The sequence below is a fragment of the Benincasa hispida genome, chromosome 12 (genome assembly GCF_009727055.1).
Source record: "Benincasa hispida cultivar B227 chromosome 12, ASM972705v1, whole genome shotgun sequence".
Classification (NCBI taxonomy): domain Eukaryota; kingdom Viridiplantae; phylum Streptophyta; class Magnoliopsida; order Cucurbitales; family Cucurbitaceae; genus Benincasa; species Benincasa hispida.
The window spans coordinates 77,170,029-77,189,483 of record NC_052360.1 but is presented as its reverse complement, the minus strand read 5'-3'; the positions used below and the strand labels follow the sequence as shown (position 1 = coordinate 77,189,483).

General features: G+C 37.8%; 1 protein-coding gene across 1 annotated transcript; it reads left to right on the top strand.

Moving 5' to 3' along the window:
* Positions 1-8,376: 8,376 nt before the first annotated feature.
* On the top strand, positions 8,377-18,342 carry LOC120067652. The gene is made up of 6 exons (XM_039019191.1): positions 8,377-8,511; positions 8,666-8,858; positions 10,369-10,448; positions 10,550-10,647; positions 15,779-16,021; positions 16,671-18,342. Exons 1-6 carry the CDS (start codon positions 8,377-8,379, stop codon positions 17,089-17,091), a joined length of 1,170 nt encoding a protein of 389 aa, XP_038875119.1. The 3' UTR covers positions 17,092-18,342.
* The last annotated feature ends 1,113 nt before the right edge of the window (positions 18,343-19,455 follow it).

The following is a 19,455-nucleotide window of genomic DNA, read 5'->3' as shown; positions in this document are numbered from 1 at the left end:
AAAAGGCCATCATTGGAGCAAACAATGCAATAGCTTCGGTTAGAGCAAAGCCCAAAATGGCATAACCAAATGATTGTTTAGCCAATGATGGATTTCGCGCCACGGAATGGATCAAAGAACTGAACACGTTTCCAATACCGACAGCAGCTCCCGCTGAAGCAATTGTAGCAGCTCCGGCACCCATTGATTTTGCACCTTCTAACATCTTCCAGTAACATATAACATTTCTTGTCAACAAATAACTTCAGCCTACCTACAACAACAGCCGAATCAACCTCCCCAGTACTGACTTGAAGAGCCATCTCTCTTTGTGGCAACGTTTGCTAGGAACTGAATCCTTGGTAAGAGGAACTGACATGATTGGTAGCATCTGAATCAAAGATCCAGCAGAATCATCATTCTCTACCAGACACGTCTCCAAGACCAATAAATCATATTTACTATCTTGTCTACTCTTTTGGAAAGTAGTGGGATCGAGGTCGTTTGCCATGAAATTCGTTTCACACGATTCTTTCCACTATAAGTAATCAGTCATTTTAAAAGCTTTAAATTGAAATACTAAAGAGTTGCTGAAAAGAAAAACACATTGACCTACGTTAGGTTTTGAGCAAATACCCATTGTAATATAAAACAACATCCAATAAGGTTTTAGCAAAACTAACATAAATCCCGTGTGACATCTAGTTTTGCAATGATGCTTCAAAGGTTTAGGACAAAAGCCGCGGAAGGGAGGTCAGTTATCCCTCCTCTGAAATGAGAAGTTCTCAACCAGTCATTAATACCAAAACAACTCTTGCTCCTATAACGACTAGCCATCATTGATTTGCCCAAGAGTTCATTAACTTGCTTAACAATCTCTTGTAAGTGTGACTCGCCATTTTAGGCCCTAGAGGTCAGTCCCAAAAGGCCAATCCGAAGGGAAAAAATCTGATTGGGCAAAAACCTAAAGCGACCCTATCCATTTCTGGAGTTCACCTTGATCTTGACCAACTGCATAAAACCCATCCGAAGGGGGACGCACAAAGGCAACACGAGGGAGTACAGAATGATTTCACAGTGTGAACTAATGACAGAGACCATAGGACATGTTGACACACACCCTTCACCCACTTACTATAAACACTCTCTCCGTTCACCTTGATATTGGACTCATGCAAACACCATCCGAAGGGGGATACATCCAGGGCACCACGAGGCCAAGAATGAATCTCACGGTGTGAACATACAGGGAGAAACGTGAGTGAAATCATAGATATATCTGGTACGCTTCTTCCTCCCACTGAGTATTTTTTAACCTAGGGTTTAGCTAACTTAGAAAAAACACGGAGGATTTTAACTAAGTGAATTTTAGGTTTTCCAAGAGTAACTTTTACCTTGGATAGTCGAACAACTTTTGATCATCATCGATTAAACTCTTTAATGAAATCTTTGACCAAATCGTCACATGCTTGTTGAAAAATCTATCAATTCACCTTCCAGTAGGTTCCCAGGTAGGGGTGTTATGTTTCCGTCAACTTAAGAACCCCAGCCTAGCCAGAACCCGCCTTAGACAAAAGGTCCCTTATAGATAGGTTTACAAAAAATTTAATCTTTTATTCCAACCAATTTAATCCTATTAAACCGATTTTAAAAGATTAATCTAGGTTACTAAACCTTTTAGAACCACTTGAACTTATGTCTATCTCAATCCAATTTTAAAATCCTTTTAAAAAATTTTGAGTTCACCCTAAGTCCGCATGCAACTCTTAATTATTGATTTTAGGTCTAATTTCCTTTATAACACTTATAAACAGAAGCTAACACATGCAAGGTATTCATAACGCTTATAAACAGCCTATGTGTCATGCTCAATGCATTGTCCATTCATTGCTACTTCTTTTATATAACACTTATACAAAACAACAATGTAGCCGTGATCCTGCTGGTCAAATTTAATCCATTGAATTCCACGTGGGAGCAGGAATTACATATATCACATTTTCAACAATTTCGACTCAAGAAAACTGTATATGCTTCACATTAAAGATAAAAAGCATCAGTATGTAGGTTACCTCCTTTGGTATAACAGCTGAAGAGATTTCATTGGGTGCATCCTTGTCATTAAATAAGCTATCTAGAGAATCTGATGATTCAGATTTTGATGTCCGTAGTGGCCGTACAACCTATTTCACAAAATAAAATTACACCAATGTTTAATGTAAATAATTCAAACGTAGTTATTTTCTAATTGAGCCAAAACTAAAGAATATGAAATTTTCAGATGTAAATTATTTGGCCATGACTAAATATTGCTGCAATTTTAAGTCATTGAAAATTGATTCATAAGTTCATGGCCTAACAAATCTATTTGTCCGATGAATACAACCAAAGGAACAATGAAAATTCCAAGATATGTTAATGAGAAGAAAAACTTAATGAAACTAAACATTGTTTTCAATACTTTGGTTGTCCAGTTAATCCAGGATTAGATTTATATATATTGAGGTTAATATAAAAGTTCACAATACCAAAACAATCAAAAGTTTACCTGCTTATGACAGATTGTAGAAAAATGTGGATGATTATTGCCCTTTTCACCACTTCCTAAGCCATCAAAAGAATCTGATGACTCGGGAATTGACTGTTTGTTCTGCCTAGTCAATTAAAGCAACTCATTCACTTTTCCAATGAAGCTTTAATGCTAACAAATAAAACTAGTAACCACAAAGGGTTGAAAAATATAAGAAATTAATAATAACAACAACAATTTATCACAATGATGTTAACTAAAACTGGTTTCTCAAGGCTAGCAATTTCAATAAGACTGTAATAGGATAACGAACGAACGACGACGTCCCTAACTTCGGAACGAACGACGATGAACGATGAACAACAGATCCGATGGAGACCTGCACACGATGAAATGTGCAGATCTGGTGAAGATCAGCGGACAACGGTAGATCTGGTGGAGACCGGCGGAGAATGGCGCATCTGTGGAGACCGGCAGAGAATGGAAGATATGGTGGAGACTGGTGGAGAACGGTAGATCTGGTGGAGACCGACGAAGAATGGCAGATCTGGAGGAGACCTGCACGACGACAAAACAAACGATAAAATGTGCAGATCTGGTGAAGATCGGTGGAGAACAACAAATCTGGTGGAGACCGACAGAGAACGACAGATCTGGTGGAGATCGACGAAATGAGATAGGAGTGAGAAAGAATAGGGTCTCAAGAAGGAAGTGCGAGATTGAGAGGAAAAAGAAAATAGAGGGAGAGTGAGAAGGGAAATGAAAAAAATTGGGGGAAAATAGAAAGTTAGAGGAAAAATTGAAGTGGGTCTTTAATGTCGGTTTTAAACCGACATTAAAGGTACTCCTACAATGTCAGTTTAAAACCGACATTAAAGATCTATTTTTCTAAAAAAAAATTAAAACCAACATTATACATCTGATTTCACTTTTTCCAACCGACATTAAAGCCCAAAATTCTTGTAGTGTATCAACTTCGAGGAGCGCACTGAGAGGTCTTGCAATTTGGGATAAACCTTCTGTAAAACCCTACATGCCTCAAAAAGCTTCTCAATGTTTTAACATGTACAAGTGGTGGAAACTTGGCTATTGCATCAATTTTCGCTTGATCAACCTCAAGCTCAGCTTTGGAGATCTTATGCCTCAACACTATGCCCTCAGTAACCATGAAGTGGCATTTCTCCCAGTTAAGGATGAGGTTCATTTCTTCACATTTTCTCAACACATTCTCTAAGTTGGTCAGGCATACATCATACGAATTACCAAACATAGAGAAATCGTCCATGAACACCTCCACTAAATCTTCCCAGAATTTAGAGATTATCGTCATCATGCATCTCTGGAAGGTGTGGGGTGCATTTCATAGCCCAAAGGGCATGCGCCAAAAGGCGAAGGTGCCAAAAGGGTACATGAAGGTGGTTTTCTCCTGATCCTCAAGCGCAATGGCTATTTGGTTGATGAATAACCATCCAAGAAGCAAAAGAATTTATTACTCTCGAGTCTATCCAGCATTTGGTCAATGAACGATAAGGGGAAATGATCTTTCTTTGTGACCTGATTCAGCTTACGGTAATCCATACATACGTGCTAGCCAGTCACAGTCCTTGTGGCGATCAACTCGTTCTTACTATTTGTCACCACTATCATCCCTCCTTTTTTTAGGCATACACTGAACTGGGCTAACCCAACTGTTGTCAGAGATTAGGTAAATGACACCAGTATCGAGCCATTTGATAATTTTCTTCTTTACTACTTCACGTACGACTAGATTTAACCTGTGTTGCCTCTCAATGAAACTACCTTTTCCTTCCTCTAGTCATATGTTATGCATACAATATGAGGGACTGGTCCTACGAATGTCAGCTAGGGTCCAGCCGATGACCTTGGTGTATTTCTTCAGCACTTTCAGTAAGGCCTCTTCATCTTCCGCTGTTAGCGCAACAGAAATAATGACTGACAGAGTGCCTTTATCACCTAAGTATGCATATTTGAGGTAGGCTGGTAGAGTTTTAAGCTCTAATAAAGGTGGCTTCTCCAGGGACGGTTTGGTTTTTTTTGTTTCATTCTCAGTTAGATTTAAAGATTCAACAATAGATTCATACTTCATTATCGCATGGATTTCTTCAACAACCAGATTTTCTTCTTCTTCTTCTAATTCCCTTTTCAATAATTTCCATCATCCAACCCTGATATCGTTTATGCATTGACAGGTCTATATGTCATCTGGGTATTTCAATGCATTAAACACATTGAATTTAACTTTTTGATCATCTACACAGATGGTTGGTTCTCCTTTCTGCACATCAATCAATGCGTGCCTTGTGGCTAAGAATGGGCGCCCCAAGATGATAGGAATATTTATGTCCGCCTATTAGTATAGGATAATGAAGTCAGTGGGGAAAATAAACTTGTCAATTTACATAGTACATCCTCAATCTTCCTTTTAGGATGCGTTATTGACCTGTTAGCAAGTTATAAGGTTACGGTAGTGGGCTTGGCCTCACTGATCCCTAACTTCTTGAACATAGAGAGCAACATCAAGTTGATGCTTGCCCCAAGGTCATATAACACGTGGCCAACTTCTTTTCCCTCGATTGAGCATGGCAAGGTGAAACTACCCGAATCCTTCAGACCTTCAAGAATATTGCTCTTGAATAATGCGCTACACTTATGTGTTAGCGCGACAGTTTCATACTCCCCCAACCTTCTTTTGTTTGCAAGGATGTCTTTTAAGAACTTCATGTAGCTAGGCATCTGTTCTAATGCTTCAACCAGAGGTATATTGATGTGAAGTTTCTTTAAGACATCTAGAAATCTTTCAAATTGCCTACTGTCATCTTTTATTTTCAACCTGCTAGGAAACGACGGTGGGACCTGCAAGATTTCTCTTGCTTCTTTTTGTTCATTAGATGCATTGCTTTCCTGCAACATAAGCTCTGAGCTGATGTTTTGGGAAGAATTTTTCATATGTTGTTGTACATTATCAGGACATTGGTCCGAAGATTTAAATGAAAAGGTAAAAAAATCACTAGTCAATGTAGAGTTAGTTGAGTCAGAGTTAATAGGTATTTCTAGTGTAGGTGCAGGTTCAATAATCGTGGAGGATTCTTTTACTTGTGTCAAGGGAGTCTTTTCTGGCTTTGCTTCTTTGGGATCGGTTGTCGTATAGTTTGTAGTTTTTTCATTGCGCAATGTCACAACTTGACATTGCTCTTTTCCATTTCCTCGTGGAGCTTCGGAATTACTTGTCAACGATCCTAGTTGACTGCTATTCATCCACTGGCAAGCTGTCCCACTTGGACTTCTAATTGTAAGACCCGCACCTTACTTTTCCCTTTTTAACTATGATTACTGTTAAATTAAGCAAAATGTTGGGTTAAGTACCTAAGTTAAATTGGATTCGTACGTCCCGAAGTAAAAGATGAGTTTGAAACTGGAGAAAATGGTTAAATAAGGAAGCTTAGCTCTCATTCACATCATTCTGGGTTTACAAGGTAAATTTTGGGCAAAGTGTTGATTGTACTAAAGGATGCTTGAACATCGAGTAAGTGCCAGGCGAGTGATGACATGCAGAAATGCATGTCATCCTAGGCCTTTTACTTAGAATTATGAAGGTTGTTAGGCAGAATATGCGGCAATCATGATGGAATTCACGAGAAAGTGAGCTTACGTCGATTAGCATGTTGAATCTCAGCTAACCCATTATTTTGCGTTATTATGCGTTCAATGTTCTACTTTTTGTAGCTAACGCAGGAAATGAATGCAAACGCGGAAACCGGACCACCGCATAGATGACTGCATGCGGAGAAACACTCCATCGCAAAGGCAAACACATCGATCAATGCATGGATGTTGTGGTAATCAGCCGTATGCATCTATCGCATGGTAGTTGCACTCGTCAAGCGATTACGGTCATCAGGAAGAGTTGCGGTATTAAGCGAATGCGGCCATTGAATGATTGCGGCTTTGCGACAATGCATTCTAATGGGATCAATGTAAGGTAGGTGGAATGAACGCATTAACGCATCTACCTCGAGAAAATCCAAAGCTAATGCTGACATTTCACCTACCACGCGGTTAGTGGTAGAGGTTCAGAAAGAACTAACACGCCGAACGTCAGACTCAGAGCAATCCAATTAATGTTGTCGGCGACCCAAGCTCTATAAATAGAAGTTGATGAGCAGAAATTCAAGTTATCCAAGGTTTTCGCCTGAGGTTCGCCTAGGACGGATCCTTGCGATCTAGACAAATGCGTGAGAAGATGGCTGAAAGTTCTTCACCTCCTTCATCCATTCCGAGTGACGATCGGAGCCTTCGACCAGAGTTAGATCTCGAAAGAGGCAGTTCCTCTGCCCATCCATGGCACCACCGGTAGCCTTGTGCACATCCGCTGGGAGCAAATCTTTGCTTCCAGCCGGTCATTTCCTTTTCCTTTCTTTCTTATATTGTATTGTATGACATCTTGGAATTAAGGAATTAATACAATTTGTTTTCAATGCATTTCTCTGTTCCTTCAACTCCATCTCCATCTTCTTTGCTTAGCATCTTTACTTTCAATGCAACACTTAGTGGGATTGTTTGAGTATCGCATACTTAGTCATATGGACTAGGGATATGAAGCATGTAGCAACCCACTGAGAGGTGTGCGTTGTGCGAGTGTGTGAGTAATCTTATTTACTTAGTGTGAAGCTGCTGCAACGCCTGTCTATAGGCTAACGTATTGCTTGTCTATGAGTGAAGTTAGCAACAATCAACTGCCTGAGAGGGTAAATGGTTGAACACATTAAGCAATGTATGCATTGTTCATTAGGGATAGTAACAATCTTGCGTTAACCAAGTTCATACGATTGTCTTGTATTATGTATGCTTCATTCGTCCATTATGGATACTCGGGAGGGTAGTCTAAGGACAAGATCTAGGCTTGGGAAGGTCAGGTCAGAATCTAGGCTCGGGAGAGTCAGATTAGAACACATAATACGAGAGATAGGAGCTTAAGAATAAGCACTGTTTTCTATTACCCATCGCATGCATCCTAGAGATAGGATACGATTGTGTGCGATCATCGCAGCGTTGTGTGCATTTTTCATCATCACATGGGAAAAGAGTAGAGACTTAGGAATAAGCTCTATGGACACTTTTGCATTCAACACATACGTCCTCGACTTAGAAGCACCACATTTGCATTGGAAAATGATTTGTCGTGCATGAGTGTAGCATGATCGCATTGGCTTGTGTTGACTAAGGTTACCCTTGTGGTCACTTTTAAGGGTTGCATTGAAATCATCTCTGCATTTTATCTATTTTCCCACACATTTATTTCTTATCAAGGTTTGTCTATCTCTACCTCTCATGCATATTCTCATTGCGTTGTCTGTTAGATAGGAGTAGGAGTAGGATTAACTTAGCAACATCCCTTCCATTCTTTTATTCAAACCGCCGCATGCACATTACCGCATACATATAGCTACAAGTCCCTGTGTTCGACCTCAGATTACTCGAGAAACTTGCATTTGCGTTATACTTGGCGTGAGCACAAGAAAACTTGTGGCAGGATGCATGGTCATCGCATACATTCATTAACGCATTATCAGTCTAACGTATGACCACGACGCATGACTATCAACGCATATCTTAAGAACATGCATTGCATACCGCGTCCACGGGATTTTGGTTGTCAAGTAAAATTGACTTATAATTTCCCGACATCAAGCAAGCATCTAGTGGATGATGCCGAGCATTGAGTATAATTGAGTGAAGAAGGAGGCGAGCGTCGAGTATAAGTGATCGAGAAGGGTCGAGCGTCGAGTAGATGCTACCGAGTATCGAGTATGTATGAGTGAGAAAAAAGGTGATTGTCGAGGGTGAGCATGGAAGGCTCGCGTGTCGAGTTTGAGCATCAAAAGAGGAACGCGTGTCGAGCAAGCTCTCATCATCGAGTTCCACATCAAGTAGTGAGTCCTCTCGTCGAGTATTTAACAGAGAGTCCTGGAAATGTCTTTCGAGTAAGGACCTCTCCCCACCGAGTTTCCCCAGTGAGAAACAAATTGCTTTAAACACTCAGATTTAAATGCTTAGTTTTAGACTCCTCTTTTAGTTATCTGGACAGATGGAGTAATCTAGACCTTTGATCTTCATTAATGGGTGAGGTTTCTTAAGGAGATTTCAGGTGAAGGGCTAGACAATAGTATAAAAAAGAAGAGAATTTCAAGGGCTCAGTTTGGAAGTTTTACTCGAGCAAACCAGGAGAACTTGGTACCATTCGAAAGCTCTTCGAGTCTAGTTGCTCAAATCAAGCCTTTGGAAGGAGATCTCACCGGAAATAAGGTCGAGAAGGAAAGAAGTGTTAGAGGTTCATTTTCGGACATTTCCAGGCACTCGATGAAAAAACATAGATCTAGACCAAACCGCTTGGATTTTTAAGCCGAAACTTTAAGGTATTCTCGTAGACATCCTTCCAAGTAAGTTTGTAGAAGGAACCTTGGCAAGAGAAGGTCTATGATTCGAGTTATATATTTTGGGATGTTAACCATAGAATCTTTACTCAAGCAGAAAGTTACAGTTAGGGATGTCGGGAAAGATTCGAGGGCCTAGGCTAAACCACAAGAAGTTTCATGCTGAAACTCTGAGGTATCATTGGTAATGAAATTCAGAACATGTTTGGAGAAGAAACTTTCATAAAATGGGTTCTAGTTTTCATGTTATTTGCGTTAGAAATTGAATATGGAAAATGTTGGACGATTGGGCAATCCCTTACCAAGTATGAGCTTAGTTAAAAAAGTAGTTTCAAAAGGGAGGCCAAGTAGCAACTAAATCTTATTCTTTGATGTGTAGGAACTACGTCCATTGGGGATGCCTACAAAGCTTAGGAGGAACCAAGCCTAAGAATTAGTGAGTGACTAAAGGTTTTCAAACATGATAAAAAAAGGGACATGTGTTTCAAATGAATTTCATGCTAATGTTCATGGGTTTTCCATGCAACTAAAGTTTATATTTATGCTTTAAATGAGTTTTATTAATCCTAGCTTATGTTGAGAATGTATGAAACGTAATGCAACTACATGTTATTAATTGTGAAGCATGCATGTTGACTAATAATGATGCTCGTATTTTTCCATGAATGTTATGTTTCTAATGCACCAGGTACCGAAGGTATAGAAGGTATCCAAGGAAGTACCTAAAGTGTTGATGGTACTTAGTATACTCCACGTGCACGTAGGTAGTTCCTTATGAGAGGCCGAAGTATGTTTCTCCTGGCCACAGTCTTCATTAAGGGACCGAAGTATGGGTCTCACGGCCTTGAATGAACGTTGGAAGCTTAAGCTATGAATGCTCGTTCTCAACTAAGGCTGGGTAGCGTGATTGATTATAACGTTATGATTAAAGCGTGATACTAGGAAAATTGGTTGAATTTATTTCCCAGCATGTCATTTATTTACATTAAAGCATATGAAAGCTTTGAGAGGAAAGGTATTTCTATGTGTCACTCACTGGGCAACCAACTCACAAGTTTCAAATGTTTTTCCTTTTTTCCAGGTAGTGGTTAGTTCCCTCGCAGTTGAATCCACTGTAGCTTACCACCCAAAGTTTGGTGATCTTAGAAGAAGTTAGGTTAAACTCATTTTGATGTATACACATTTGGAAATGAGTTGGGGGCTTGTGAAACTCATTTTATTTTGGGACACATGTTATTTTTGTCATCTTATTTCGTTGGACATATGCTTGTTTTTGTTTTTGGACATATCGCAGAGGCTTGCGGTTGAATTAATATGTCATTTTTCTGAATATACTCCTTGAGGAGTGCTTCTAAGGATGATGATGCATTGGAACTGGATTCCTGGTTATGATTGAATTGATGACAGTTTTGGTGTTGCTGATGGCCTTGAGGATGCTGGTTGAATCTGGAAGGATTCCCCCTATACACCTGCTGCTGCAGATGCAAGTTCTTCTGCCCAGTCTGATCTTGATTCCCTCCCCAAGCAAAATTGAGGTGATTTTTACAATTCGGATTATAGGTATTACTGAACGGGTTGTTTTGGATAGAGCAAGTTGTCTATGCGCCATGCAGACAAGCTTCAACAAAGTGGAGCTCCTTCACATTGTATACAGCTTACTGCTCTAACTTATGTCATTGTGTTCAAGTGCACAACATTTTTGTTCAAAGCATCTTGATTGATTGCCATGGTCTATAGAAAAGAAGTTACAATAGCCATTTGGGTGGCTAATGAGCTTACTACACCTGCTAGTACTATCGCACCTTCCGTGTCCTTTTTTCAGCATTCCAGCATCCATAGCCATCATCAACCCAGTCATCCATATTCCTGAAATACGATCTAAAACCACCTTCGCCTCTGTGTAGGTCTTATCCATGAATCCTTCTATTGTAAAGGCATCCACAACCGCCTATGTGGCTCTATTCAATCCATTGTAAAATGTTTCCATCCGAGTACAGTCAGGAATACCAATATATGGGTAATTCTTTAAAAGACATCGGAATCAGACACATGCGGTGCTCAAGGTTTCCGTATCTCCCTACTCAAAATATAGAATATCCTACCGCCTCCTTGTGTTAACAGCTGAAGGGAAAATCTTCTTCATAAAACGTTCAATCAACAGATCCCAAGATATTATCTCATTCGGCTCAAGGCAATAGGCCCATTTCTTGGCCTCGTCTTGGAGAGTGTAAGGGAATAGTGATAAACGGATCCCTTCTGGTGTTATGCCTAGAATGGAGAATGCATTGCACATCTCCATGAAGCTTGTAAGTGGATCTTCACCCTATAATCCTCTAAATTGTCTGGCGTTCTGGACCACTTGTAGCATTAATGGTTTGATCTCAAACCTTAAGTTGGGCAGTAAGTGCTGGTACCTAGGTCGGTAACTACTGTCGTCATGTTCTCTTTCAGTTTTAGAGGGTAAACTGGGAGGGGGTATGATATAAATTATGTATCGTAGAGGCTTGCAATTGAATTAATTTGTCATTTATCTAAATATACTCCTTGAGAAGTGCTTCTAAGGATGATGATGCATTGGAACTGGATGTGTGGTTATGATTGAATTGATGACAGTTCTGGTGTTGTTGATGGCCTTGAGGATGCTGGTTGAATCCGGGAGGATTCCCCCTATGCGCCTGCTGCTGCAGATGCAAGTTCTTCTGCCCAGTCTGATCTTGATTCCCTCCCCAAGCAAAATTGGGATGATTTCTACAACTCGGATTATAGGTATTATTGAACGGGTTGTTGTGGATAGAGCAGACTGTCTATGCGTCATGCAAACAAGCTTCAATAGAGTGAGGCTCCCCACATTGTATGTAGCTCATTGCCGCAACTTGTGTCATTGTGTTCAAGTGTGCAACATTTTTGTTCAAAGCTCCTTGATTGATTGCCATGGTCCATATAAAAGAAGTTAAGTACACATTTGGGTGGCTAATGAACTTACCACATCTGTTGGTACTATTGCCCCCTCCGTTTCCTTTTTTCAGCGTTCCAGCTTCCATAGCTATCATCAACCCAGTCATCCGTATTCCTGAAATACGATCTAAAATCACCTTCGCCTCTGTGTAGGTCTTGTCCATGAATCCTCCTGTTGCGGAGGCATCTACAATCGCCTATGTGGCTCTATTCAGCCCATTGTAAAATGTTTCATCAGAATATAGTCAGGAATACCAATATATGGGTAATTCTTTAAAAGACATCAGAATCAGGCCCATGCGATGCTTAAGGTTTCCACATTTCCTTGCTCAAAATTTAGAATATCATGTCGTCTCCTTGTGTTAACAACTGAAGGGAAAAACTTCTTCATAAAACATTCAATCAACAAATCCCAAGATACTATCTCATTCAGCTCAAGGGAATAGGCCCATTTCTTGGCCTCGTTTCAGAGAGTATAAGGGAATAGAGATAAATGGATCCCTTCTGGTGTCATGCCTAGAATGGAGAATGTATTGCACATCTCCACGAAGCTTGTAAGATAGGCATGTGGATCTTTACCCTATAATCCTCTAAACTATCTAGCGTTCTAGACCACTTGCAGCATTAGTGGTTTGATCTCAAACCTTACATTCTCATCAACGGTTGGCCTCATGATGCCAGGCGAGAAATCATAGAGATTTAGGGTCTCATAATTCCTCATAGGAATATTATGATCAACAATAAGGAGAATAGGATCTAGCAGTTGATGTCCGAACATACCATTTGCTTCCGTTAGATTGTTCTAATTGTTGTTGTTGTTGTTAGCCATATTTCTTCTACGCCGACTACGATTCTGCCTTACTATGTGACTAAAAGTTCTTTCTATTGCAGGGTCAACATTAAGCTTGGATTCTATTCCCATACTCATATATTGTCTGCAATCTATCGCTTAAGCTTATAGTACTCCAAAAAGAGAAAGGGTGCCTATAGAATTCACAAAAAAATAAAGACTCAATTAGTTGCCAAATCCTTGGTAGTGCTGCCAAAAAATTTTTGCACTGAAAATATGCATTGATTTTGGTCCACACTAAGGTGTATTTGTGTTATTAATATTCTGCGTCTAAGTGTAGTGAGATGCGTCGATCACAAGTTTTCTCATTGTCAGGCCAAATGTAACCTGATTACGAGTTTCTTAGGGTGTTCTAAGGTCAAACACGGTGATTTATACCAATCGAGATAGATAAGTGTGTCAATGCAGCATAGTTACAAATTTATAAGAATGAGGTAAAAAACATGCGATTAACTTGGTTCTAAACTGGCAAAGATGCTCGTGAGAGATAATCGTAAAGAGATACTGTAGAAAACAACGGCCTTAACGTGAAGGTAAAATGTATGGAAAAGTCAGGGTGGGGGAGAAGATTCATACCACATCACCAAGCATTATCGCATGAACTTATCCTGGCTCGCAACTTCCAATTATCGCACACCTTTTGATGGCCAATACACTAAAGTTGTTATGAGCACAAGGTTATTTTTATCTCCAGAAATACTTCTTGCTTTGTTTAATGAGTTCTGCAACTGCTTTCCTTCTCAGGAGGCTAGTTATAGCTACTTGTCTCTATGATTGTTTATAGGCCAGCATTTAAATAACTATACATTAAACAAATAGGACAACTTCCTTAGATTCTACTTAGCTCATGATATTAACCTTCCCCTTTACCCCGTTGAGATTAGTGACTCATGGAAAAGGTTAAAATGAAAACGAAGATATAGAAAATGGCGAATGAAGACATGATAATATTAAGATAGAGATATAGTTGTTGAATACAGGTGAATAATTTCTTAAACTATAATGCAGTACAACACAAAATGATAAAAGAATAAGGTGAAGAGGTTATTGGTAGCATTTTTTTGCTCTCAACAGGTGAATGTCTAGGCTGCTGATGTTGGGATGGTTGAGCGGGATGGAGAAGACCCTCTCGTACTCTTGCTTCGGTGAGGGTCCAATGATGAATAGGGGTGAGAAAGATGGAGTTGGATTTCTCTCTCGTAAATCATAGAATTTCTAGATCATAAATTTTCTAAAGATCGGATGCCTTCTTCTTGGCATCAAGACTCTATTTATAAAACCATGCATTGTTCCTTGTTGGGATTCCCACTCTGATCAATCGTCATCATCTGACGTGGTAGGTGTGAATGTCAGCACTTCAAACATGGTCAATATTCTGGAAGCTCGATCAAAAATCCGTTGGTACAGTTTCAGAGATCTCGAGGCATGTGATCGTTTGTTTGTTCTTTGAAAGATTAAAGCATGCGCGTCTCCTATGATCACCTGCAAAATAAATACTCTTGGTGCAATATGCTCATGATATGCGGTTAGAGGGTGCTTTTGAGATGCTTTAGCGCAAGTTTGATATTTAGCATGAATTTTAAGCATGATTGAGGCATAATCTTCTTTCCTTCCTTTATTATTCTAAGAAAAAAGCTATAAAAACTTATATTTCTACAAGTTATCACCTACTTAAGAGACCTTAGCAAGACATTCTTATGCAAAAATAAATTTGACAAGATATTCATGCAAAATTTTGATGAACTAAGAATCAATTAGCATGCACGATTATACATGAACAAACAATCTCAAAATCATGCGTTCAAAAAATCAAGAAAATTCAAAGAATGCACAATTTAGAATTGCAAAACATCAATTGGAAGTAGAAAACTCAAGAATTTAACATTGAATCCTTGATCCAAGAAATTAGATTAAATTTTCCTAAAAAATTCATAGAAAAATTCGTGAGAAAACGACCTAATCCATGCTTACAATCCAAAATTAAACTAAAATCTAGCCTAGTGATACTGAAAACACAAAGGGAGAAGAAAAAAATAAGGCCTCCCTTGGCCTCCATGAAAATTAAGCACACCTTTTTGTTGGGTTTTATGTCCTAAAACTCGTGGTTTGTAAATAATAAATTAATTTTGTAAATCGATAAAGTTGTTATTGAATATATGGACTGTTTATTTCGTTTTAGAAATAAATCCAATAAATTAAAAGATCCATGACTATTACATGAGTACTTAAACTTTATGTGGAGACATAAGAGTGGATCAGGTTCGAGTAAATAGTCAAAATGATCTAAAGCATAGGAATAAGGTTGGGTGCCTTATTCTGTTAACACTATTGGATGTGACCCACTCTGTAGTTGTTACAAGGAGTTGTAAAGTGTTACAAACGAAGTGATCCTAATTCGTTCATGTGGTGACATGAGAAGTGGGGGCATCTTGTGCAATGAGTTTGCATAAGATCAGACCAAAAAATTGTTGGGTTGTATGTCTTAAAACTCGTAGTTTATAAAGTTAAACATATTCTATTATCAATAAAAGATGTTATTCGACATTATTTCAATAAAGTTGTTATTGAATCTATAAATTGCACTTATAAAGTCTAAATCCAATAAACTAAGATCCATGGCTGTTATATGAATACTTAAACTTTATGTGGAGACATAAAAGTGGATTAGGTTCACTTAAATAGTCAAAATAAGCTATAGCATACGATTAAGATTGGGTACCTTATTCTGGTAACACTATCGGATGCTGCTCACTCTGTAGTTGTTACACGTTGTTGTAAAGATGCTACAAACGAAGTGATCCTGATTCGTTCATAAGGATCCCCGGTTTGACCCCATCCCCGGTCAAATTGGGGATTTTTCGCCCCAGTCGAGGCGGGGACCTGACCCTACGGGGATTTTTGTCAACCCTATTTGTGAAGTAGTACTCCCCTATCCAACCACTTCATTTTCATTCGTGAAAAGAGATGGAATTTTTTTTTTTTTGTCATATTGTTCATTGATAAATATCATAGAAAAAGAGAGTTTCTCTCTACAAAAAATTCTTTTCTCCCTCACACCAAAGCTCTCTCTCATAAGAACTCTTCTTATCAAATTAAGGATCCCACAATCCTTGATCCTTGTTTGGACAATAACAAGAAAATCGAGTGGTGGTGTGTTGCTACAGGTTCATGTTCATTCGTGAGTTTGGGAAGAAGATCTGGTGTTCATGAGTTTGTGAAATGGAAGAAGACTGTGTTGAAGAGGGTCTTCAAGAGGTATTCTTCTATTTTCCTTAAAAGCATATTGTAAGTATATATCTTTATCCTATGTATGATTTCTCTATTTTTCGCACATTTCTAAAATGAATTACATTGGCAAATGTATTCACACGCTTCTGCTATGGAATTTCATTCTTTCAAAAGGAACTCTAAAGAGATGAGTTCTGATGATGATATTATTCTGAGTGTTTTAAGTATAAAGAAAAAAAATTGTAAATTGAAGATGTTAATGCCTCAAGTCTTGAAGGTTCCTCTCGTTCATCTAAGAAAAATATTTTTGTCTCTGACAGTGATACATCTGTTTCTGCTAAAGATGTAGTCGAAGACTTAACCTCTGAGGAAGATAATTATTGTGCACGAAGTAAAAAGAATCCTTCTCTTTCTATTCCCTCTGTGCCTCTTAATGGAATGCCCTTCACAACGAGGCAAGTGGTAGGTCATGGAAATATGTAGTTAGAAGAAAAATTAGCGTTGAGCAGGAGCTCACTGATAGAGCTCAAGATTGCTTAGAGTTTGTGAAATTAATCGTCAAACCGGGTTTGATAAAGACTGTATTGAATATTGATCCTAACTATCTGAAACTTGTTCAAGATTTCTTTGTGAATTTTCCAAATGGGTTTGATGATTTTGATAGTCCAAATTTCAGGAGAGTTCATGTGAGGGAGCTCTATTTTGTGTTCCTTGATGCTCTTATTAATAAATTTCTTAAAAGAGCTGGTGCAGACAATGCTCCTACACAAAGACCCACCATGAGGGATCTTGTGATAGAATTGATAGGTAGAGTGAGACAGGCTTGGCCTAAAACTAGCAAGTTGTTGTTAGCAGAGCTGAGTGTCAAATATGTCATCCTTCAAGTTATGTGTCTTATTAGTTCTCATGTCATCAAGTTGCTCACCTGCTATCTTCATTTGATTTGTGGGATTTTGTTGGCTCAAAAGTCTGTTTTGGTTATTGTGGACGAGTGTATAGGTCTTACTCCTGATGTTCTTACCTTTAGTTGCAATATGTTTCAAGGATATCATGTTCTTTGTAGCGGCAACAAAAAATATTTCAAACCAGCCTATTGATATTACATTTCAAGGAGAATAATCCATTATGACTGTTTTATTTAGTAAACGAATTATGCAATTATTGACCTTTGAATTATGGGAAGTGTCTCTTCAAATTCACCAGTGTATTGAACGAAAAGCTAAGGTGAATGTTTTATTTCAAGTGATGTGTTTGTCTGCTACTACAACTGAAATTGCCTTTACTATTGGTGGAATGGATAGTGGTCCTGGTGGTTTAAACTGTTTTGGTTGTTTTTCTAAGATAGACAAAGGGGAAGAATAGTTCTGCCTCTGTCTTCTTGTTGTTATCTCTACTTTGATAAGATAGTCTTTAGGTTGTGTGGTTATTGGTTTTCTGCATCTCTTATGATTTTTTTTTTGTCTGATTCTATGTTTTTAACTTGCTGGTTGTGTTTGTGTTCAATTATCTTGCCTTAAAAAATAATAGCCAAAGGAGGAGTTTGTTAGAGATTATGAAATTGGTTGTATTCGTTTAAGGATGCTTGAGTTTGTTTTTTAGGCTGTTTTGATGATGCCACAAAAATTGTCTCATAGAATTTCTCTCAGAATGCTGATTCTACAAACTTTATTTTTTTCTTATATAGCAAATTCTACAAATTTATTTTTTGGATTCTTTCCTTGTTTATGCTCTGTAGATTTTGCATATGGGTGTTTTCCTATTTCCGTTGTGTCTATTTAAATCCAAGACGATGTCTTGCTAGAGTTGGCGCTTTTGAACATTTTGTTTGAAGCTTTTCATCTTATGGTGGTCGTGGTATATGCCAATCTCAATGATTGTGATTCAGAATTATTTTTTATCTTGAAGTTGTGCTTTTGATTGTTGTTGAAACATGCTTGGTCTTAAGGAGAGCCTAAGACATCACTACTTGAGAAGGTTGGGGGAGCCTAAGTTCATGAAGTGAAGTGGTCTTCATTTGAGGGTGGAAAGATAGAAGTTGAAAGGAAGTCCCGTACTTAAGAGGCCTAAGTGAATGTTCACTAATATTTTTATACTTAGGAGGAGCCTAAATACATTGAAAGTGAGGAGATCTCACAGTTAGGGGGAACCTAAATATGTTCAAAGTGAGGAGATCTCACACTTAGGTGGATCATTCGCTAAGTTGGCTATTTGAGTGTCACTGTAATTGTCGTTTATTTATAGATAAACATATTGTTGCAATTGCTTGACTTTATATTAGTGAAAATATCTCTCCACAGGCACACTACTCCTGAAACATAGGTGGTACTATACCAAACTGGGTTACCAAAGCTTTGTGTTTTGTTCTAGTTCTAGTTTTCTATGTTTATCTTTGATGTTCTTGAAATTTTCTGTAACATTTATTTTGTTGCGTTTTAGATAACATTTATTTTCAAAAATAAATTTCACTTTGACCTAAAACCTCACAAAATTACCATCGGAAATAAATTGACCACTAAATCAAAAATTAAAACCTGTGAACTAGACTTGATGAAACAAAGTGATCAATAAATCAAAACTCTTGCTTTTGCACGGTACATAAACTAAATAAAATGTGCACTAGACTTAATATTATTTGAACTAGAATTAGAAACATTTTATCAGGAAATAAAATGTGAAAATCAAAATACACACAAAGTTTCAACTTTATGACAAGGAAGAAAAATTGAAAGGTATCGTTTATTTGACTTTTTCAAAATTGAAAGTTGTCATGAATCCTTGCAACCTATTTTGGTGTTACCAATACAAAATTCTTATGAATGAGCTTCTTTAAGGTTTAACATGTTGATACAAATAACAATTATCAACTTTTTTAAAATTTCTTTAATCATGCTAGTATAGGCTTTATGATCACTCTATTTTGATATCATGGCAGCTAAAGGCTCCAATGTTACAAAAACATTTTGTCACTGATATTGATGTAAAGATTTGACAAACAAAATAAAGTCAGTTTTTTATAATGTACATATATATTCTTGGTGGCTTTTCATCTATGCTCCCCTCGTCAAAAAGTTGCTTCATTTGGTAATCATTTTATTTTTTTGTTTTTTAAAATTAAATCTATGGATACTACTTTCACTCTTAAATTTCTTCTTTTGTTATCTACTTTTCATCAATTGTTTAAAAATAAAAAGCCAAATTTTAAGAACTAAAAAAATTAACTTTCAAAAAGTTGTTTTTGTTTTTTGAATTTGGCCAAGAATTTAACTATTATAATTAAGAAAGATGCAAATCATGGTAAGAAATATGGATAGATTTAATTTTCAAAAACAAAAATAAAAAAATAAAATGATTACCAAATCGGCCTAACATATCAAAATTGACATAATAGTATTGATTATTTCATTGTTGTCATTCCACTGGCTATACTAGCTAGCCAAAATTGATCAAATAATATTGTTTAT

Coding starts and splice junctions, on each gene's coding strand:
- LOC120067652 (XM_039019191.1), top strand. CDS start 8,377: ATGGAAGGCTCGCGTGTCGAGTTTGAGCATCAAAAGAGGAACGCGTGT. Junction 8,512..8,665: donor GTCCTGGAAATGTCTTTCGA/GTAAGGACCTCT, acceptor AGGTTTCTTAAG/GAGATTTCAGGTGAAGGGCT. Junction 10,449..10,549: donor ACCTGCTGCTGCAGATGCAA/GTTCTTCTGCCC, acceptor TGTTTTGGATAG/AGCAAGTTGTCTATGCGCCA.